The sequence below is a fragment of the Gracilinanus agilis genome, chromosome 5 (genome assembly GCF_016433145.1).
Source record: "Gracilinanus agilis isolate LMUSP501 chromosome 5, AgileGrace, whole genome shotgun sequence".
Lineage (NCBI taxonomy): Eukaryota > Metazoa > Chordata > Mammalia > Didelphimorphia > Didelphidae > Gracilinanus > Gracilinanus agilis.
The window spans coordinates 247,846,333-247,869,659 of NC_058134.1; the positions used below are offsets into that span (position 1 = coordinate 247,846,333).

At 34.8% G+C, this 23,327-nt stretch overlaps 1 protein-coding gene across 1 annotated transcript in view; it reads right to left on the bottom strand.

The window, feature by feature from the left end:
- ALX1 (ALX homeobox 1) overlaps positions 1–23,327 on the bottom strand; it is a 34,100-nt gene that overhangs the window by 7,257 nt on the left and 3,516 nt on the right. The window contains exons 2-3 of the mRNA XM_044678483.1: positions 22,736–23,040; positions 19,184–19,312 (exon numbers count right to left, since the gene is read on the bottom strand). Of these exons, the coding sequence (XP_044534418.1) occupies positions 19,184–19,312; positions 22,736–23,040 (434 nt within the window). The remainder of the gene's footprint in view (positions 1–19,183; positions 19,313–22,735; positions 23,041–23,327) is intronic.

The following is a 23,327-nucleotide window of genomic DNA, read 5'->3' on the forward strand; positions in this document are numbered from 1 at the left end:
GGAAAGAGAAGGGAAGGGAAGGAAAGGAGAAGGGAAGGAAGGAAAAGAAAGGTAAATACTAAAGCACTGTCTTGGGCAAGCCTTCACACCTGAGGTGCTAGTCCTCCCTGAACACTCCATATACCCCAGTGAAAACAATTCAGTAATCTCCCCTATCCAAAGAGTAATAAATGAACTACAAACAGACAAATAAATCATTTGTTTTCATGACATAAACAAACATGATTATGATAATAAGAACATTTCATCAGAAAATAACCCAAGTTCATCAATTTTGCTATTGAAGCTCCATTCAAGGACAATGTTTTCCAAAATTAACCAACATACAAATATGTGATCACAAATATATTTTATAGTGGCCCTTTTAGATGACCAAATGTCATGAAAATATTTCTCTTGGGGAACTGTTTTTACACTTTCTGGCAGATAAGAAGGTGTAAATGTTTGTGGGGGAGGGGTATCCCTAAGAAATACACGTTTGCTGTTAAAGTGCTCTGGTTTAAAAGTGCTTTTAATCTTATTACAGAATTTTGTTTATTTTTTTTTAAAAACTGGGCACAGATGTCCAACGAATTCCTGGAAAATATGCAAATAAAAAGACATGGCCCCAAAGAAGCTTGAGCTTACTCTCTGTCTGAAAGCCTTCTTGAGGTTTGTTCAAATATCTGAATAATAATATGATATATTATACAGAGAAAAATGAAAAGTAAGAAAAGGATTATACTTGTACTAATTCCTCTTTCTTGTACCATCTCAGAGGAGCTGGATCTGAATCACGTCTTTGCCATTTTCTACCTGTGTGACCTTGGTCAAATTCCAACTTTTCAGGGACTCCATTTTCTCATCCGAATAGGAAGGGTTGGGTTGAAATGGTCTCTTCAATACTTTTTTGCTTAAATCTCTGATTCCTTAACCCCTCTTTTTTATAACTCACAAAATCTTGGTGTAGGAGAGGACCTTAGAATTCATATACTCCAAATTCCATTCCAATACAAAAATGCCTCCAAAACATCCCTAACAAACTCTACTTGAATACATCCAATGAAAAGGGTTTCACTGCTTTTTGAGTTAGACTACATCATGGTTGGATTGCTTTGTTTAAAAGTTCTTTCTTGAATACTATCCATATTCAGAGGAAGAACTGTGGGAGTAGAAACACAGAAGAAAATCAACTGCTTGATCACATGGATTGATGGGGATATGATTGGGGATATTGACTCTAAACAAGTACCCTAGTGCAAATAACAATAATATGGAAATAGGTCCTGATCAGTGGCACATGTAAAACCCAGTGGAATTGCACATCAGCTATGGGAGGGGAGGGAAAGAACATGAATCTTGTAACCATGGGAAAATAAATTAATTAATTAAACATTTTTAATATTTTTTAAAATTAAAAAAAGTTCTTTCTTAACTGTTGGAATTGGAATGCAGATGAAAGCATACGCTTTTTCACTTGTTTATTTGGGAGGTTGGGTTTTATAAGATTATTCACTTACAAAAATGAATAATATGGAAAGATGTTTTGTGTGATGATACATATATAACTGAGATTAAATTGCTTGCCAGCTTAAGGAGGATGGGAGGAAGATGGAAGGGAGACGATTTGGATCACATAACTTTGGAAAATGTGGAAATTTGTTATTACCTGTCATGATTGGAAAAAGAAATAAAGTTGGAAAAATATAGTTTTAAAAATTCTTATAGTGAATTGCAAAATTTCCCTGTGCAGCATATTTCTATGAGTCCTAGTTCTCTCCACAAATGAAGTTACAGAGAATGTCTAGAAGTTTCCTTATCCACACCTTCTTGTAGACATTTACCTAGACTATCGAGAGCTGAAGTGACAAGACCTGAATCACACAGTCAGTAGGTATCAGAGGACAATTTTGAATCCAAGTCTTTCTGACTCAGAGGCTACATTTTAAGCACAATGTCCTATAGCCTCTCATTCATAATGATAGCCTTTCAAATAATGGGAGTGAGCTATCACAGCCCTCTGTGTTTTGTCTAAGATGTATCCTCTATGTCCACTCATGACATGGCATCCAGATGCTTCTCCATCCTCATCACTCTCTTCTGGTGCCCTCTACCTCAGTGATTTCACCACAAATGGACACATTTCTCCAGATGACAGCTGACCCTCAATTTCCTCTTTTATAAGATAAGCACAATAATGCCTGTAGAATCCATCGCAGAGGGCTATTGGGAATTTCAAATAGGAAATATAAAATCATAGTAATGCCTCATCTCTCTTGATTAGAGACAGTTCCTCAAACTTCAAAAGACAGATGACTCTATCTGGGTTGGCAATCCCATCATTCCCACAGATTGCAACCCCTTTACACCCTAGTAGACAACCTTTATAAATTGGTGTGGTCAAAAAAATTCGTCTCCTGGTGATCAGTCTTCTGATTTGGGGCTATTTTGAACTTTGCTAGGCTGGCACTCAGAAAAAACAAACAAGCATGCAGTCTGTCAAGGGGCCTGTACTTAATACTTCTGAATATCACACTTACATCATTAGGCAGCTGAATGGTGTAGTGGATATAGCATAGGATTTAGAGTCAGGAAGACCTGAGTTCCAATCCTGTCATGGACATTTACTAGCTGTGTGATCACTCTTGGCAAGTCACTTAACAGCTCTGTGCCTCAGTTTTCTCATCTGTGAAATGGGGATAACATTACTTAACTCATAGAGTTGTTATAAGGATCAGATGATTTAAATATATTTTTGCATATATATTATATATGTTTAATATATTTAATGCATTTTGCAAACCTGAAAACACTATATAAATACTAAAAAAATTAATACTATTCCTACTGTTGCTTCATCTATAAAAATGAGATAATTGGGTAAAAATGAACTAAACAAGAAGCTTCCTTCTAACACTAAAAATCTGAATATATTTTTTTAATTTCTTAACTTTTTAAACTATGTATATAGAACACAAACACACTGATTGGGGCAATTTTTATCATCTTGCATTTGTGGTCTACTAATCTCCCCATTTTTTTACCTATTTTGCAATCAAACCTAGCTTTTAAAAAAAATTCATTGAAGAACTGTGCGATTTTTTAAAAATCATTTTCTTATTCTTTTTTACTTTTGCGCATTATTTCTTCATTTTCTTCTATTTAAAAATAATATCCATTATATATACAAGGTATCTCAAAAGTCTAAGTGCAGTTTTTGGCTTTAATAGTTTAATAACAATTTGTGGTTGTTGTTATTCAGTCCCATCTGATTCTTCATGACCCCATTTGAATTTTCTTGGCAAAGATACTGGAGCGGTTTGCCATTTCTTTCTTTAGTTCATTTCACAGATGAGGAAACTGAGGCAGATGGAGTTAAGGGACTTGTCCAGGGTCACACAGCTGATAAGTGACTGAGGGCAAAGTTGAACTTGGGAAGATAAATAGTCCTGACTCCAGGCCTGATACTCTATCCACTTTGCCACCTGGTTACCTTAACTATTTAATCACTATAAATAGGTATTAAAAACTTTAATATATTAAAACTACACCAAGACTTTTGGAAAAGCCTATATAAGTGAGTGGGGAAGGAGTGAATGATTTTATTTTATTCCACACATAAGGGAACTTTTCTAGAGAGAATGTTAAATACTAGGATTTTGGTTATTAAGAGTAGGAAAGAGAGACATAGTGAATAAAGATACAGCTTGGAAGCCATTAACAGCTAGGTTCAAGTCAGCTTCTGACCTATCCTGGCTGTGTGATCCTGGGGAAATTGCTTAACTTCTCAGGGGTGTGGACAGCTCTTTAAGCCTCCCTACTAGGTGGCTTAGAATATTGAATGCCAGGTCTTGAGACAGGAGGTCCTGGGTTCAAATCTGGCCATAGGCACTTCCTAGCTGTGTGACCTTAGGCAAGTCATTTAATCCCCATTGTCTAGTCCGTATCACTTTTCTGCCTTAGAACTGATAATTCCAGTACTGGTGAAGAGTACTGACCCTAAGATGGAAGGCAAGGTTTAAAAAAATGGTCCAGACAAGAGTAAACATACTGGTATACGTGCTGCTTCTCATCCATGATGCTCCTTCTTGGTGTTTTGGCTCTGGCTGTCTTCTGTACCCAAAATACTTTTCTTCCTGAATCCCTGAATTCTCTTAGAATACCTGGCTTCCTTTAAGGCAGAACTCAATTTCCTGGAGGACTTTCACAGACCCACCTTCTGGTAATGTCTTTTATTCTGCATTTATCTTATATATTCTGCTTTATGAAGAGGCAGCTGGTGGCTCCATGGAGGAACTGCTAGACATGGAGTCAAGAAGACTTGACTTTAGGGGAAGCTAGGTAGCATGGTAAATAGAGTGCCAGACCTAGAGTCAGGAGAACCTGGGTTCAAATCTTACCTCAGACATCTCCTAGCTGTGTGACTTCTAGGCAAGTCATTTAGCCCAACTATCTGACCCTTACCAATCTTCTGCATTAGAATCGATTCTTGTGTACAATGTTCTCCTGCTTCTGCTCCTTTCACTCTGCATCAATTCCTAGAGGTTGTTGCAGTTCACATGGAATTCCTCTAGTTCATTATTCCTTTGAGCACAATAGTATTCCATCACCAGCAGATACCACAGTTTATTCATCCATTCCCCAATCGAAGGACATCCTCCCATTTTCCAATTTTTTGCCACCACAAAGAGTGCAGCTATAAATATTTTTGTACAAGTCTTTTTCCTTATTATCTGTTTGGGGGTATAAACCTGTCAGTGCTATGGCTGGATCAAAGGGCAGATAGTCATTTAAAGCACTTTCGGCATAATTCCAAATTGCCATCCAGAATGGTTAGATTAATTCACAACTCCACCAGTAATGCATTAGTGTCCCAATTTTGTCATATCCCTTCCAATATTTTTATCACTTTCCTTTATTGCCATACTGGCCAGTCTGCTAGGTGTAAGGCAGTACCTCAGAGTTGTTCTAATTTGCATTTCTCTAATCAGGATGGATTTAGAGCACTTTCTCATGTGCTTATTGATAGTTTTGATTTCTTTATTTGAAAATTGCCTAGTCATGTCCCTTGTCCATTTGTCGATTGGGGAATGGCTTGTTTTTTTGTAAATTTGACTGAGTTCCTTATAGATTTGGGAAATTAAACCTTTGTCAGAGAGTTTTGTTATAAAGATTTTTCTCCAGTTTGCTGCTTTCTTTCTAATTCTAGTTGCACATTAGAATCAATTCCAAGACAGAAGATAAAGATTTTAAAAAAAAAAAAAGACTAGTTTGCAGAGAAGCTGCCCGTCTGCATTGGTAGAGGGAGTTCACTGTTCAAAAGAAATCAAAGGTCTAGTTCTTAAGCAGTACCTCTTCCCTAACTGAGAGCCCTGGTTTTCCCTCTGGAATAGCATTAGAGTGGCCCTAACTTAAGAAAACAGCCCAAATTAGATGAACTTTCAGGTTTTCCTAAAGACGTAGAAATGTATCAGGGGATCCTAGCTAGAAGCAACAATCCAGCCACTTCCTCCGTTCCTACATGTGTAGAAAAGAACTGCCTGTCATTATATTTCCTTCTTGGTGGTGTTTTAAAGGAGTCAGGAACCTCCAAACATTCCAGGTCTTAATGTGTTTTGTAGCATTTTTTAAAAGTTCTAGGGATAAATATGTTCAAAGCATTGTCTGGGGAACTTAGCCAACTGACTCCCATTAACATGAATGGAAGTTCAGAGAGCTTACTCCACACTGCTTTGAACATTTGCTTCTTAATGTGTTTTTTTTTTTCCTAAGCAAATAAAAAAAATTAGCACTTAATTATTGAATGGCTTTGGAAGCTGGGGCTAGACTTATCTGCAGCCCTCCCCCATCCAGATTCTTTCTAAAATGAAGACTAAGTATTTCTAGTAAGTATATATAAAGTGCAATAGAAAGTGAAAACTAATGTATATCATTTCATGATGATCAGAGAAAAGTAGCAGCTACTATTAGAAAAAGATGGTTTAGGGGGAAGCTGGATGACTCAGTGGTTTGAGTGCCAGACCTAGAGATAGGAGGTCCTGGGTTCAAATGTGACCTCAGAAACATTGTCTTAGATGTGTGGCCCTGGGCAAGTCACTTAACCCCATTGTCTAGCCCTTACCACTCCTGTCTTGGAAGCAATACACAATATTGATTCTATGATGGAAGGTAAGAGTTTTTTAAAAAAAAAAGATGGTTTCGATAAAAATTATATGCCTAAAGTCTTTGCTGTGGAAACATCTTTGTCATAAATATTTAATTAATTACCATATAAATCATAGCTATATTATTTATAAGGAAAACTTATTTTAGTTGTACAATGTTTAATTCATGCACTTTCCCCTGTGGTCACTTATTTTACTTTCATGACTTTTTTGGAGGGGGTCAGGGTTCAAACTTAATTCCCCCAAATTTCTGACCATTACCCAAAGTGTTCCAAAAGTTTCAGTGTAGTTTTAAGCTACACTGAGACTTTGGGGACATCTTATAGTACTTTAGTTTGCAAAATGCTTTACCCACATTAATCTCGCAACAATTCTGTGAGCAGGCACTATTATTGTCCTTATTTTATATATGAGGAAATTGAGGTTCAGAGCATAAAAAAGACTGCCCAAAGTCATTGTTTTCATTATTCATCATTTTAGTCTTGTCTGATTCTTCCTGACTTCCATTTGGCATTTTCTTGGTAATGACACCGGAGTCCTTTGCCATTTTTTTCTCTAGTTCATTTTGCAGATGAGGAAACTGAGGCAAACGGTGTTACATGACTTCCCCAGGGTCACACAACTAATAAATATCTGAGGAGGGATTTTATCTGAGGGAAAGTCTGTTAAATGTTATAGAGTAAAAGTAAAAATTAAATCTGTTTATTCATCTGAAAGATAGGATAAATTGAAGTAATCAGCTATAGTGTTTATAGTTTTTAATTATTCTAGAACCTTAATGTCTTAGCTGCTATGTAGCCAGCAGCCAGTTATTCAAAACAATTGTCATGGTGTTTAAAAAAATGGTAGGGGAAAATAATTATTCACAAAACATTTTATTGGGACTCCAACAAAAAGTTGAATTTTCTAACTTCAATTTCATTTGATTGACCTTAAACCTTCCTAAAACAATTAGATTTGCCCCAAAGTAGAATGGGCTGCCTTCTATATAATGAAAATCGCTCCACTAGAAATTTTCAAATGGATTTGATGATTCTTCAGGGAACTCCAAAGAAGGGAACTACCTCCACCACAGTTAAAAAAATTAATCTGCAACTTATAGTTTTAAAAAGTTAACTGGGAACACTCAGAGAGTTAAGTAATTTATTTACCCCAGGTCACTCTGCTAGCATTGACAACTCCTCTATTATGAACAGTTTTAGAGAACTAAATGGGGGCACTGAGAAATGAAATGATTTGCTCTTAACACATTGGCTACTAATCCTGTCAGAAACAGAATTTGAATGCAGGTCTCCTTTCCAATTCCAAGGTTGTCCCTCTCAGTCTTATTCCTCACTGACTGGTGCTGTGGTGAACAAAACTAGAAATATCTGTCTACTATTCTATAAAAGAACCAGTGAAAAATCTATCAAAAAGAAGAATTTTCTAGTTGAAAAGTCTAACGAATTTAAATTATGTTATGATACACATTTCTGCATATTGACTCAACTTAAAACAACTTAGAAGAAACTAGTCCATGGAACCAAATGGGAATAATAGAGGCTTGTGAAACACCTGGAAATGCATCAGTAAACATCTGTCTTTTAATTGAAAAACAAGCTCCAAACCTGGCTTTTTTTTCCACTATATTTATATTTCCAAAGTGGTCAGTTTGTTTGCTTATTTATTTATTAATTTTTTGAAAAGAAAGGGCTTCTATGCAAGAGTTGCAGATTGAAGGGGGAAAATACCCCTAGGAACATGGTGCCCTTCACACAAGCATGAAAGATTAAAAAATATTCATATAGGTGATTATCTCCTACCCTACCAATAAGAAAGAATACGAGATACCCAAGATGGTTTCATGTATACAGTTATCTTATGTTAAAGCCTAAAAAATAAAGTAAATGAACATTCAGTTTTTATTTCTGCTTTCCTGGTTTAATAGAATGCTTTTACCTCATTTGATTTCCAGTCACTGTTAACCTAGCCACCCTGTAAAAATTAATTACCACATTATCACCCCATAATATACATTCCCATAAAATATTTTATTGCTTTTCTTGAAAAATATTTAAATATGGTATGCCTCTAATGACTCATTAACATTACTTTTACTCACATAACCATTTCCTAAAAATTTGAGGAGGTAATAATATGTTTTATTCTTATTCAGATCAAAAAGAAGAAAGATTCACATAAAACTTAATTTTTAGAGTTGTATTAGTTTTTCAGAATATCAGTAAAAATGGTAAGTTATTCAGAGTCCAAAAAGAGCAAATAAAAACTACTGAATGATTTAATTCCATTGGATAACCATCTGGAGGTTCGTCTATACATACAAATAGTTTGAATTGGTTAACAGAACCAATTAATTCTATTTCATTTATAGCCTAGGGATATAGTTGGGGATAGGGGTGGATAGAAGGAAGAGGCACTATTTTAGCTATGTATACAAATTATGAATTCATTTTCAGTTAAGTCTGTCTGAAATCCAATTCTATTCCATAATTCCTTCAAAATGCTTTTTCTTCAAATGTTGTTCCATGGTTAAAATATTCATAATTTATTCTTAAAGTAGACAGTGTCTAAAGTCTAAAAGCCTACAAAGACTAGACACTGGAGTCTAAAAATCTACTAAAATCTAGTATAGGTTATTTGATTTTCTCCTATGAAACCATTTGGGGATAGCTATAAGAATCTACTATTACAGCTACTACTAATAAAAAGAATTTATAAAGTGCTTTAAGATTCCCAAAGCACTTTACACATTATCTTATTTGAGCCTCACAAAATCCTTGTGACCCTGTCACTCCTGCACTCAATAAACTCTGGTGGCTTTCTATAGACTGGAATAAAATATTCCGTCCTCCCTTTAGCCTTTTAAAATCCTTCACCATTTTTGCCTCAACCTATTTTTTCAGATTCATAATACATTAGTCCTCCTCATGCACTCTAGAATCTAGCCAAACTGGTCTTCTCTCTGTTCCTTACTAATGACTCCAACTCCTCAATCTAACTCCATACCTCATGCCTGGGAGAGATTCCTTCATGTCTTCCTCTTAAAACATCTATATTATTGATCTTTCAAAACACTGCTCAAATATCTTCTACAACAAGCCTTTCCTGGCTGTTCTACCTTGTATTTAACTACATCATATAAATATTTTTGATATTTATTTTATATTTTCTTCTATATGACATTGTTTTATCTCTGATTAGAATATAAAATCTTTCAAGAAGAAATCATTTCATTCAATTTATCTGTATCTTCAGTGTCATAGTGGTTAGAAATCAGTAGGAACTTATCAATTCATTAACAGATAATAGAGGTAGTAGTTGACCTATGTTACATATGGGAAAAATGAGACTCAGAGAAGTTAAGTAATTTGCCCAGAGTCATAAAGTGTCAAAAGCTGGGTCTGAACCTAGGTCTTCCTAAATCTAACTCGTGTACTACATTACTCCATGCTATTAAATGGACTCTCCACCACCGTGTATGTTTGAGAGCACTGTGTAGGTTTGATGCCCTTGCAGAATTTTTTTTAACTCTTTGAAATTCAAAATATGTCAAATATGAAATAGAAGGAAAACTAGCTTGAGTGAAATAAGAAATTATACCAATAAAACCCCCTGGAATTGTATAATTTATTATAAATTGAATTTATTCTTAAACATTCTACCAAACTTACAAACTTCTATTGAAGGGAAATGTTCTCACTGTAAAATGGGGGAAATGTATTTTTTAAGATAAAAAGTTAAGACAATACTCTATAGGAGAAATGTATATATCTGGATCGTTTTACATGAGATGTGAAAATTTCAAATAAAAGTGTAGGTGAATTTTGCACAGTTACTCTGAATTTTTTCCTTCTTTCTGTTTTCTTTTCCTGATTTCACAGTCCTGGTTCTACTTATTTAACTTTTAGTAGTTTTAATAATGAAATTATTCTAACAGTGAAATTATACAATTTATTGCTTAAAAGAAAAGTATTTTTGTTAAAAAGGATAAAAATGATAGCACATGGAATTTGTCTTGTGCAACTACAATTTTTATCAAGCAACAGCTTCATTGTGGAAAATTTTAATGATACTCTGCATAATTTTCAAGCTTCTTAACATATAATTATGTCATCATCTGTCTTATTTATATCTTAATAAAAATAGTTAACCTTTATATAATGTCATTTACAACTAATTTGGTACATAAATACTGCTTCATTTGATTCTTGAGAAAAGAGTATTATAAGCTTTCCTTGATTTAGCCATACCTAAATCTTATTGATGCCACAGTTCTCCAGAAACTTTAATAAAATTCTCGCTAAAATTTTAAATATGCTATTCCTCTTGCTAAGCATTTTAATCAATAGATTAAAGAAAATTCAAGTCACAGAAATCAAATATGGCAAGATTTGCCAAGATTGTTATACAATGCATCTTTGGATGTTACTTTTCCCTCACCACAAACTCATTGTCCACCCCATCCCATTTCCAATTTATATGAACTTCAAAATCTAGGTCGAGGAAGGGATCTCTTTCCAAATATGTGAATGAAGTGAAAACATGTCTTTATTTTCTAAAGACAACACATCTGGAACTTTCTTTTTTGTAATTTTCCCATAAATCCTTTAATATCATTAAAATATATCCAATTTCATCTTCTTAGGGGTGAAAGTGAAATACCATATTGCATAGCCAATATAAAGCTGAAGAATCACTATGCATATAGAGTTATATCCAGTATAACTTGCTCCATTTTTTAGAGAATAAATTGAAGACTTACAGGTCTGTACAGTCTGAAAAAGTTTCAAGCTTCCCACCTTATCACAGAGTACTTGTATTCCTCTTACATTGGGTCTGATTAGCTAATTCTAGCCTTTGCTTACTTGTTTAATCTTTCTTTAATTTATAGAGAATACAAACAATGGGCAATTACAGAGAAACTGTTTTTTTTAATTGAGAATCGCCTGTAATGACTAGACTTTTCTTATTTCTTATGATCATTAACATTTAAATTTATTACCTTCCACTTATTCATTTGTTTCAGATCCACTGAAACCCATTCATGGTTAATTTGTTACATTTTCATAGCTCAATCTGTCACTTTTGTAATCTAAGAAATACAACAAAGCTTTTTTCCCTATCCTTTCTCCCTTTTTTGGGGGGGGGGGAGGGGGGAAGGCTGATACCACTAATCCTTTATAATTTTGTATTCATCAGCAAACTAGAAATTATTTGGCATTGGTGATTCGATACTTATCGAAGAAATACAGTGAAAATTCTACTTGCTTCACATCATCTCTTTCTTTTATTTCTATTTTTCTTAAAAAAAAAAAAAAAAAAAAACCTTATACCCTGTTCCAAAGCCAAAAAAACAAACCAAAAAAAAAAAACAGTAAGGACTGGGAAAATGGGGTTAAATGACTTGCTCAGTGTCACACAGCAAGGTTTGAGGTCAACTTTGAATCCAAGACTTCCAATCTCTACATTGGCTCTCTATCCACTGAGCCACCTAGATGACCCTTTTATTTCTATTTTTTAAACAGTTCATCTCACCCTACCACTTAGTAAATTTATAAGTTTTCCTCATTTTTCCAACCATATTTACAGACGACACTGGTTCATGAGGCAGAGAAACCATAAAATGTACTTACAACTCTGTGAGGACATCATTTGTTGCCCTGGAAATTCTGAAACTTTGGTGTCTGAGAAGAAGAATGCCTGAGCTATCACTACTCACCAGACACATCCAGGGGCCATTCCACTGGCACAGTTGATAATCCCTTAATTCTTCCCTAAGGCAACTATAGATTTATTGCCAGCCAGGAAAGGACTTCAATGTGACCATTTGCTTTAAATTTTGGATGAATTTATTGAAAGTACACTCAGAGAAAAATGATACTTTCTCCAAATAGTCAAATTGCCCAAATTTACTTATTCTTTGGTCTTCTAATATAAAGGGACATAGTGACATAATGATATTCGATCAACATTTATTAATAAAATTTAATTAATCATCAATAGGCTTTTATTAAATGCTTACTGTATACAGCTCTATATGGTGCTTGTGATGTTTTTAAGGGATGGGGTGGCAAATAACAACCCCAGCTTTAAGAAGCTGACACTCAAATAGATTCAGTTCAGTTTGGGTCAAGGTGAAGTTTAAGAAAGGTACAAAAATCCACTATGGAAGAACCCCAGTGTGAATGCAGACCAGGATGTGGGACTAAATTGTTTTTTTCAGAATTTTAAAGAAAAATGCACGAATATCTCTCAATCACTATCTTCTAAGTGGCACTTTAGAATGAAAAACAAAGGAACACACTTTGAATTGTCTCAATTTGTGTTTTAAATCAATGAAGATGCCCTTGGAAATAGTCTATAATTAAAAACTAAAGACTGATACCTCTGCTTTGATCTCTCGTTAACAGATATTTTGAGAGACCTCGGTACAACTTGAGAGAAACTAAAGCAACTGATCACATTTTGCTTTCATTCGATGAACATATTTTCTTTATGCTCTCTCACTAGCTGCCCATAAAAGTCATATAGAATATTTAGGTAAATTAAAACATTCCTAAATAATTGCTGCAACTCTTTCTGAAATTTTTAGGGGGAAAATAGAATTTTTCTCATGAGAATAAACTAGGGACAAATTCAGAATATACAGAAACTTTCCCACAGCAACCATATTTGGAAGTCCCGATTCAAGAAAAAAAATTAAATTAAATTGGATTTTTCCTTTAGTTGTAACGAGCAAGCAGGCTCCCCAGATAGCAAATTTAACTGCATGTTTGATTAGATTTAACTGCTACACATGTGAAAATTGAAACCATTTCCCTGATTCTAGATTGAAATGGGGAAAGAAAAAAACAAAAAATGTGGCCTTGTAAGGCCATTCTGGCAATTTATGCAAACAAGTCTTCCGTGCTGGATTTTTTCATAAAACGCCTATGCTAGAGTATAAAGTACTCTATTCACTAGTATACTGACAAAGAGCGACTGGCTTTTCTAGTTTAGAAATACGCAGGTATCTGATGTAAATGGTTCAGGTTTAATTTTAAACTGTGATTCCATGATTTAAACTATGATGTAATAAGTTTAGGAACAAAATGGCTATTTCCTTTTCATTTATGGGCCCAGATGTTTTAGCTGAGGGACAGGATGGTGTAGTTGAAAGAGTATTGAACATTTAATAATGGGGAGACCACAGTTCAAGTCTATACCCTGTTATTTATGTATAGTACCTACCTCCCCCAGGGTTGTTATGGGAAACAAATGAGATATTTGGAAAGCATTTAGCACAGTGCCTGGAACAAAGTAGGTGCTTAATAAATGTTTATTCTCTTCCTTTATTTAATAGCTGTGAGACCTTGGATAAGTCACTTAATCTTTCTGAGCCTCAGAGTTTTGGTTGTTTTTTGTTTGTTTGTTTGTTTTAACTATAAAATGGAGACTCTAAGCCTTGCACAATGTGTATAAAGTGCTTTGTAAACTCTGAATCACCATCAATAACATTCACATTTTGTAGGCTTGTTCTCTGAACACAACATTTCATATTCTGCTTTTGCATCATCTGTCCCTCATCCTCATGCCTTCTCCAGTTGTGCCTCTTGCAGTCCCTCCCTTTCTTCAGTTTTCTCCTCAAGGGCTATCATCTATAAAACGTTTTTCCTGATTACGCCAAGTTGCTAATGGTCCTTCCTCCCTCGGAAATTACTTTGCCTATATCATACATTTCCTCCTATGAGTACACATCTTTTCCCTGATTGAGTGTAAGTTCCGTGAGGGCAGGAACTTCTTTCACTGTCCTCTTTGTGTCCCCAGTACCTAGCACAATCTTGGTCATGTCATACACACGTAATCAATACGTGTTGATTTGGACTAAAGGAACCTTAGAAATCATCCCTCCCCCTCCATTTCTCAGTGACACGGGCTATGGAGAGGTCCACAGAGTTGAAGATACTATTTAAAGATCACTGTTCTAGTTAGCAACTGAAAAAGAACTGAAGCCTTTATAATGGGTGGCTAACAGTTTTCATTTTCCCAGCTCTCTCTGGGCAAAGGACAAAGGCTGTGCTCTAAAGGGAACATCTGTAGGCACAGGTCAATCTCATCAGTCTAATATGGAAGCGAAAAGAGAGAGAGAGAGAGAGAGAGAGAGAGAGAGAGAGACAGACAGACAGACAGACAGACAGACAGACAGATTGATATTTTAAAGGTGAAAAGGGCCGTTCTACTTCTTAGTGTTTCGCGATGTAACAATTTAAATTAAATAAGTTAAAGCGTTGCCCAAAAGGACGTTGAACTGGATTTTCCTGAGCTTCAGACAGAACGCGTTGGGCGTTCTCATTGGTTTATGGGTAGAATGAATGAGTGAAGCAAAGGCTACTTCTCGAGTTCTTTCCCTCCTTTGCCATGTTACTCAAGCCCCATCTTCTGCAGGAAGCCTTTCCCCAGCCCTCTAGTGCCCTCGCGCTCAAGTTACTTTGCATTTAATACTTGGTATAGATGCTCATTTTCAGGATTAAATCATGTGTATTTATGTCACACACGTATGTGTGTAAATACATGTACATATAAATGGGGTGCTTATAGTCTCATATAGGTGAATCCATGTGTGTCTGCGTTTATGTGCTTGAATGTGTGCATACACATGGACATACACATCTCCACACATGCCTCCCCATCTACATATATATGTACTGTTCACCCACAGGAATCTCTAGATGTATATGCACACAAATTCTATACAAAGACACCCATGTACACAAATATGTCTGTCCATGTATCCATGCATGTATTTATCTACAGGTATACATGCATGAATGCTTACACGTTCATACATATGTACAAACACATCAATGGTCTGACCATATATGTGTATGTGTTCTATATAGGTACACATATATGTATACATGATTACACACATATACAAACAGGTATACCATATATATTTATGTACAAGCACAAATATACACATATGTGTTTGCAAGTGTGTAGACATGCCAATATTTGTCTGATCATGTGTGGATTGTGTTTACATGCATGTATAATGCATGCACACATGGAAAATTTTTAAGCCCACAATGCATTGCACGCATGCACGCATGCATACACAGACACACATGTATGTATCGAGGGTTGTTTATGTACATGTGTTTACATGTGTGTGGATGTGTATGCACACATGAACACGCACTTATCTACAGACATACATGCTTGAATGAATGCTCACACATTCATGCATATGTACAAACACATCAATGTTCTGAGCATGTATGTGTATGCTGCATTATGTGTGTGCAGCTGTGTACACACATGAATGTGTACATCTCCTCCATTAGAGTGAGAGCTTCTTGGGAGTAGGGATTGTTTCCTTCTTTTTACCTGTATCACCAGTGCCTGAGAAATACCTGAGTGAGTGATTTGACTAACTATATCGATGGTTCAAAGTCTAATTGTCCTAGTAGGAAAATATTCTTCCTAGGACCATAGAGCTGGGACACGACTTAGAGCTGCCCTTTTGTTTTAGAGATGAGGAAACTGAGGCCCAGAAAAAGTAAATGCTTTTAGCAAAGTCACGCAGATAGGACTGAACCCATTTCTCAGGAGTCCCCAAGCTCTTTCCACTGAAAGCGTCCCTCCATAGTCTTCTCTTATCCCCCTGTTTTCTCAGAAACAGTGCAAATGGAAGAGAAGGAAGCCCCCTGGCATGACTACTCATGAAGAATCATGGATGTTGGAATTCAGAAGTCATTTACTCATCACCACATGTTAATAGAGCTAGAAGGGACCTACCTTAGAATTGATCTAGTTCAAAAATGATTTTTTTACAATGAGGAAACGGATCCCTGAGCTAGTATAATCCCTCGTCCAAGGCTCCCAAGTCATTTGTCCATTGAGCTAGAACCCCAAAGCAGAGCTTCCCGTCTCCCCGATGAATGTTCTCTCTGCTATATCATGGCTTGTTTGAGCAGTGCTACCAGTCTTGTTGAGAGTAAATAAAGTGAATTTGTTTGGAAAGTGTATCCATTGTCCAAATTACCTTCAAACTTCTCTGCATGTTGCTAAGATTGAATGCCTTTGCCAGATTTTTCATTCTTTTATTTTGTTATTCTGCCTCCAACTTTTTTTTTCCCCTAATGCTTAACTATTCTTATAATTAGTCACAGTAATCAGATTAGATTTTGTTGCACTGGATTTTTGGATTCTACTATAGTTTCCATTATAAACTTCTATTTCTAGGCCCCATGATAAAAGTTTCCTCCAGGCTGAAGTTTGGCAGACATGAGCTCAGCCTGGGAATGATTTTTTAAACTAAATCAGAAAAAAACTTCAGTTCTACCTCCCTCCCTCTTTTGAATCAGTGTAACATTTTGTTTTGTTTTGTATTTATCCTGTGCATGAAGCCTTGACTGATACATTTTGCAAATTCATATACACTTTATATTTTATTCTACGTTTCATCCACTAAACCATATTGGAAGTATTTCATTAAGATTAAAAATGAGTTCAGGGACATCAGAATTCTATTTGTACTTGTGGATTTATAGCTTTCCTTTTTTTGCACTTTATTTTGGTGTCAATGAAATCTATTAAGTCCATCCTATTTTATTCTCAATGTCCTCATTCTAAAGTTGGTTATCCACCCAAGTCTGGCCAAGCTGAGAATAAATCAATAGAGAATTTTGGTATGTCCATAGCCAGAAGGGAGAAAATAAGAATGATCCTAACTAGCTCATTACTTTTCTGAGGAATTTTTTAACTAATCCTCCTACTTTGGAATAGAATAACAAAAGAAAACAAAAGCATGGCATACCCCAAAACACTTTGTAGTTCTACACTCTCCCTTTCTATTTTGGGTCCCCACTTTATGTTACTCAGTAAACAAGTAAATACCAAAGAGAAACTTCAGTAAATAAGGTAGCAAAATATGTTGTTGTGGATATGAAAATGAAGATATAAAAAAGGAAAATAATAGATTAAGTAGAGATAAAGAGGGAGACAGAGACAGATAGAGAACATAAAAGAAAGGAAACTAGAAGGTAAAAGAATAGAGTTCAAAAAAGTTATACAGAGAAAAAAGGAAGAAAAGAAGCATAAAAAAGATCTAATAATGGAAAAAAAATATTTAAGAACAATGAAAAATGAGACAAACAAAAAAGCTATGAACTTCCGTGTTCTTCCTTTTAAGAAACATTCTGAATTAAATATATTGCATGTCAAATGCTACTTGGGTTTAACCCTTTGACTAGAAACTTTAAGAAAAAAGTATGAATAATTATAACTCTTATTTGTTTAAATCATGGCAGCCGGAAAGGACTTGATAAAATATTGATATTTTGATAAATCTTTAAACTCAAAATGTTAACAAATATGTTCTTTCCACTTTTCTCCACCCATTGTTTTACATTTGTAAAAGTCCTTAGTGTTTATATTGTTTTTGTAAAGATGTTGTAAACTCCTTGAAGGCAGGGCTATTCTTTATATTTCTTAGTTCTCCTTCTCTGCCCCTTACTCACAGTATCTTGCCCTGTACTGAGCACACAGTAGTATAAATATTTGAATTTCATCCTCCATGTGATGCCAAGATTCAAAATAAAAGGAGTCACCATCTCTCAAAGAAAAAAAAAATAACGTAACAAACTAACACATGCTAAGTAATTTTTAAAAATTAAAACAGGGAAGTGATAGAGTTCAGATGCAGAATGAGACATATTTTTGAATGTGACTAGTGTGGCCATTTGTTTTGCTTAAATTCTTTACAAGGGTTTTATTTTTGTCATTTTGTTTTGTTATTTATTATGCCTGCGTAAGAAAGAGAAAAAACGGTGCTGGTTAATTTTATAAAGAAAGATAAAATTAAAGGTATATGACAAAGGAAACTCTGGCATTTTCTTATAGCAAGAAGCTGATTTGACCCCTGGTTCTCCTTGCAAACTACCTACACTGAGGAGGGAAGAAGACAATAGGGAAGACACACTTCCCACTGTGGATTGGAAATGTCCACAAATAGAAAGGACCCTCGCTTCTGAAAGCTCACTCAAGGAAAACATAAGAAGATAAAAGAGCCACATAAAGTCAAAAGTCAGAAGCCATGGTCGAGATATGTCTCTAATGCAAAGGTTTACCTGCTTCTACAGAATACTATCTAAGTTACTTCACCATTCATTTGTCTCACCTTTGTATCAAACGCATTTTCCAAGCCATGGGCGACATTATATAGAAGCACAAAACTTTGAAATGAAAGATCTTAAGTTATGATATGATCATGTGTAGGCTGAAGATCACATAACAACCAGTTTGATAAATGTCACGAATGCATAAGAATAGCTTTTGAAAAGTAAAATATCCACATGCACCATCCCAAACATGTATGCTTCTGATGAATAGCTACTAGATTCAGGAATTACATGCATAGATTTAGGCATAGATGCCCTTACATGTATGTATATACATATACGTTGTAACATGGCTAAGGGTAACGGTAAATCTTTCAAAGTGGTATCATGAAGAGATTTGCTTTTGACCCCCCCAAAATGAAATAACCAAAGTGCAAATTCAAACTAAGTTTTACAACTGCAGGTCTAGCTACTGCAATTATTTTGGACACTGTTCAAAAGAACAGAAGACAAAAGGAATCTTGGGGAAAATGAACAACATCATTGGTCTAGAGTGAAAAACAAAGACAGCAAAAGAAAACAGATGCTTTGGCTGGGAGTGATGGTTTCATGGAACTGTTTTCCACACTGGGCTATGGTTCATCAAACCAAGCCCCAAAGGTATCATGCCATACAATGTTTTATTTATTACAATACTTAACAAAGGAACCAAAGAGCAAAAATGTACAGTCATGTACAAGAACCTCCAAAGGGACACCCTATATAGGTTCATTATGAAAGAAAGTTATGAAATCAATTGGGCAAAGACTAAAATAAAAGACTGATTCTTGAAAAACATCCTTAGATGTAATGATTCTGTGTATTTCATTTTGCTTTCCTATATAACAAATCACCAAATGTGATATCTTCTTCACTATTCCATGTTATTTACCATACCTGTGGGTAGCTGTCAGTCCGAGGTAAAACAGATATATCATAGGTGGCAGCAAAATGGCTTTTAGCTTGTTGTATTTGGCCATACCGCTCTCTTTTTCTCCATTTAGCTCTTCGATTTTGAAACCAAACCTACGTGAGAGAAGTCGTATCTTGTTAAAGTGTCTGGAACATAGAATTTAGCAAGCTCTTGTTGTCTTGCCCTGCATAAAAGAAATAACTGGAAAAGATTTGCAAAATATATGCCCAGATAGCCCAAATACCACAGCAGTTCAGAAACATAGGTCAACAAGGGTTCTTTTCAAAGTATATCTCCATTTCAAAAGAAGACAGAATCAGTCCTAACATTTGTTGCATTGTATGTAAGATCTTATAGTAGCATGTATTCTAGATGTCTCTCACAAGATACATTTTCTTCAGATTATGGGAGAGTTAAAAATATCAACATATAGACTATTCATGCATACTTTGAATAATTCTAATTCTTCAGATTTTCAATCCATTCTAAGATGAAATAGAAAGAGGACTGGACTGGATGATCTGGCCTTGTCAATAATTAGTTAGATGACATTGAGCAAGCCTTGTAATGGTTCTGAGACCCAGTTTCTTCAGTGGTAAATATCATCAGTCCACGGATTCTTAAAGATATGACATTTTGTGAATTGTGTCATTTCATTAGAACTCCACATCCAAGATTCTACACGTGAAGATTCTTCTGCCTTCCAGACAAAAGCTGAAACCTGAGATATTTTTATCCTAGAGTTTTAAGGTCTGACCATTAAACATTCAACCCAAACTGACTTGGATATCATTCAGTTGAGTAAAAGAATGCTAGAATTGATCAGGTTATCAAAAGAAGACTTTAAGTAAATGGATCTTGATTTAATTCATTTCAGAAAGTGTTGAATATTGAGAGATAAATATAAAGATATTGGTATCAGACATTGGCCAAAGTAATCTAGCTCTTGATTGAGCTGGAAAATAATTGACTTTTTAAAAATTAAAAATAAATGATGGGGGCAACATTTAGAATGGAACTATCTGTAGAATATTTTTAAATTATTTATAAGGTATATATATTTGCTGGATAGGTGGAATATATCTCTGAGGTATAATTTTTATTTTAAAAATTCATATACTTTAAAACATTTACAATTTTTTTAAATGAGGCAATAGCATCTCATATTACAAAAACCCAAATTTTACTCTGGTTTCTGTCAACAATTTCATTAATTTGGTCAAATCATTGATTTATCTTCTACAAAAATCCAATTACACACTGGAAATAATATTTAAAAAAAACAACTCCTAAAGAATTCCCAAAGGAATATCATTTTTATGGACAATATGACATGTTTTAGAATAAAAACCAAAGGCATTTTTATTCTATGAATCTATAGTTAATTCACTGATGGAAGATATAAAGGATGTAATTCAAGGTGACTAGAAGTTACTCAATTTGATACTTAATAAGCATGTTTCTAGATTTTCAAAAAACCGCCGGTATTCCTTGAACATAGCTGCTTTTAAAATGTGACCTACTTATTTTTTAACCTAAATGGAATTGAAATATGTAAAATGTATAACTGAACAACTCTCTGCTAAAGCTGACAAATTTTCACTGTGTTTTTGTGTCCCTGTGTGTTATCTCTGTAGTGTGTATGTGTGTACACAGGCATGTCTACTCCTCTTTTAGGGTTTTTACCTTTGTGGTCCATGCTGGTCTAAATGCTTAGAGATGCTTTAACCATCAGTTTGATTTTTTTTTTAAATGCAGATTGCAGATTTCACATGGTACTTTGAAAAACTGATTGAAAAATCAAAACAAGACACAGGGACATACCTATTGAGCATATTTTTTGAAGGGGCTGTTTGGTAAATTTGTATTACCCATCATGCCTGGAGCTCAAAAAAATCCCCTCCTGGCTCCACAGGAGGCACCAAGAACATACTAGGGGAATTTATTAATGAGCTTCTTTCATTGAAAAAAAGACTTCAACAATCTCCTTAAAATGGGTGCCAATTACTACATTGATGAGAAGCAGGAAAGAGAACAACTTAGATAAATTAGGTTCAAGCTGGTTCTCTGCATGGACTCAGGACAAAAAAAAATTAAATTGGACCTTGAATCAATATTTAAGAGGAAAGCAGGTAGTGTGCCCAGCCGATGTGTTTGTTTGTGGACAGATGACACATGTTCGCATAATATAACTGGATGTGTAGTAATCAAAGGAGAAGGAGTAAAAATATATATTTATATTTTATTAACTCTTTACGGTTTAGAAAATGCTTTTTGCATTGCTTTCCCAGAAATTAGCTAAAGATAAAATAACCATTTGTCTCCACAAATGAAAACAAAAATCTGCTGCTTGTTATCCGTGCATTGCCAGATGTTGCCCTTAATGATGTAAGGGCCTTATAATTAATTATTCTTGTGATGGAATTCTGTTATACTCAGGATTGAAATCCCCACTGCTTTTCCTGCATATTCTTTTCCTAATGATTAATCAGAATTGTTAAATTCAGTACTTTCCTATGAAAAGCAGGCTGCATATACACTGCAAAGAAAATATACAGTCTCTGGAGTGTTTGTTGATATTATTTGCTTTATAAACCTTTAGTTATATTTCAGGCAACATTGAAGGGGGAGGGGGGAAGCCACAACATAAGAACAGTTAAAATTAAATCTAAAGCAAACAATATAAACAAATGAAGTATAATGTTATTCCAGTTCTGATTTCTATTTTTAAAACTATGAACACACTTAGGCAACATTCTTTTAAAAGGGAACCTTCAATTTTCCAGCTTGGTGAAAAAAATCTTAAACATTTAAAAGGTAAATTTAACTACATCTAATAAAAATCACTATAAAACAAAATAATGCTTACTGCCTCTGGATAGAAATGAAGAAACAACTTAATTTTCATTAGTTTGATCATTTATGCTTCAAAAGTATGTTAGAAACAAATGAGATTAGAAAATCTGTGCCATTTTGACATCCTGTTTTAATAATATTCAGAAAATGGCCATATGAAAATGTGTGTTTTTACATCTTGTTTCTCTTTGTTATAAGCAACATAAATGAAGCATTATTATTACATATTACTTTGATAGCATATACAGACACAAACACACATGGCAAATAGCTGTTCTCCAAACAGTCCCCAAATATTAGTAACTAAGAAATATAACACAATGTGTACTCATATTATAGAAATCTACTTTTTAGGGATTATTTTACCATTTCTTTTTTTTAATTAGGTGTTCTTACTAGCTACCTATGGCTAACAAATGAATAGTCTCTCCTTTACTATTATTAAATTGTTAGTCTAATATTGATAGATCAATTGCAATATTCATTTTTCTAAAGAAAAAATGATTTAACAGCATATCTATCCCTCTTAAAGATAAAATTAGTTTTGCTGAAATATACTAGCTTTCTGTTTAACTTTGGTCAAAAAAGATTTTCTTTCTATGAGATTAAAAAAAACAAATAGTTATTCGATTTTAACAATATTAATTCTTTCCCATTTAAGACTTCAGTCAAGTTTGTACCTGGACTCTGGCCTCAGTCAGCTCTGTCCTCAGAGCAAGCTGTTCTCTGACATACACATCAGGATAATGTGTTTTCTGGAAGACTTTTTCCAGCTCTTCCAACTGCAAACTGGTAAAGGTGGTTCTATGTCTTCTCTTCTTGCTGCTGGATACATTGCTGTCACATTTATCACCAAGTTCATCCAGTTCTCCCTTTTCCTGCATCCCTTTGACTGGAGACATCCTGAGGCTGTTACAGTTGTCCATGGCTCTATTTAGCTCCGTGTGAAGAGGCTGTCCTTCTACTTTAGTAATCCCATAGTTCACTGGACCCAGGGGGGGAAATAACAGGTCTTAAGACTTAATGAGCAAACATCCTTGAAGAAATAGTTTGTAGTTTAAAGCATTAAGAAACTAGTGTTGGGGGCTTGGGAAGGGGAGATGTGGATCAGATACAAACCAGTATTATCCCATTTTCCCTTTCTGATTACATTTTGAGTATACAGATTGACAGAAGTCTGTCGGTCTAAAGATTTTCTAAGGCACACGATTGTTTCAGTTTCTGATCAAATTGAAAAGTAAGGCAAATAAGCCCTGGGGTTCTGCTTCCAGA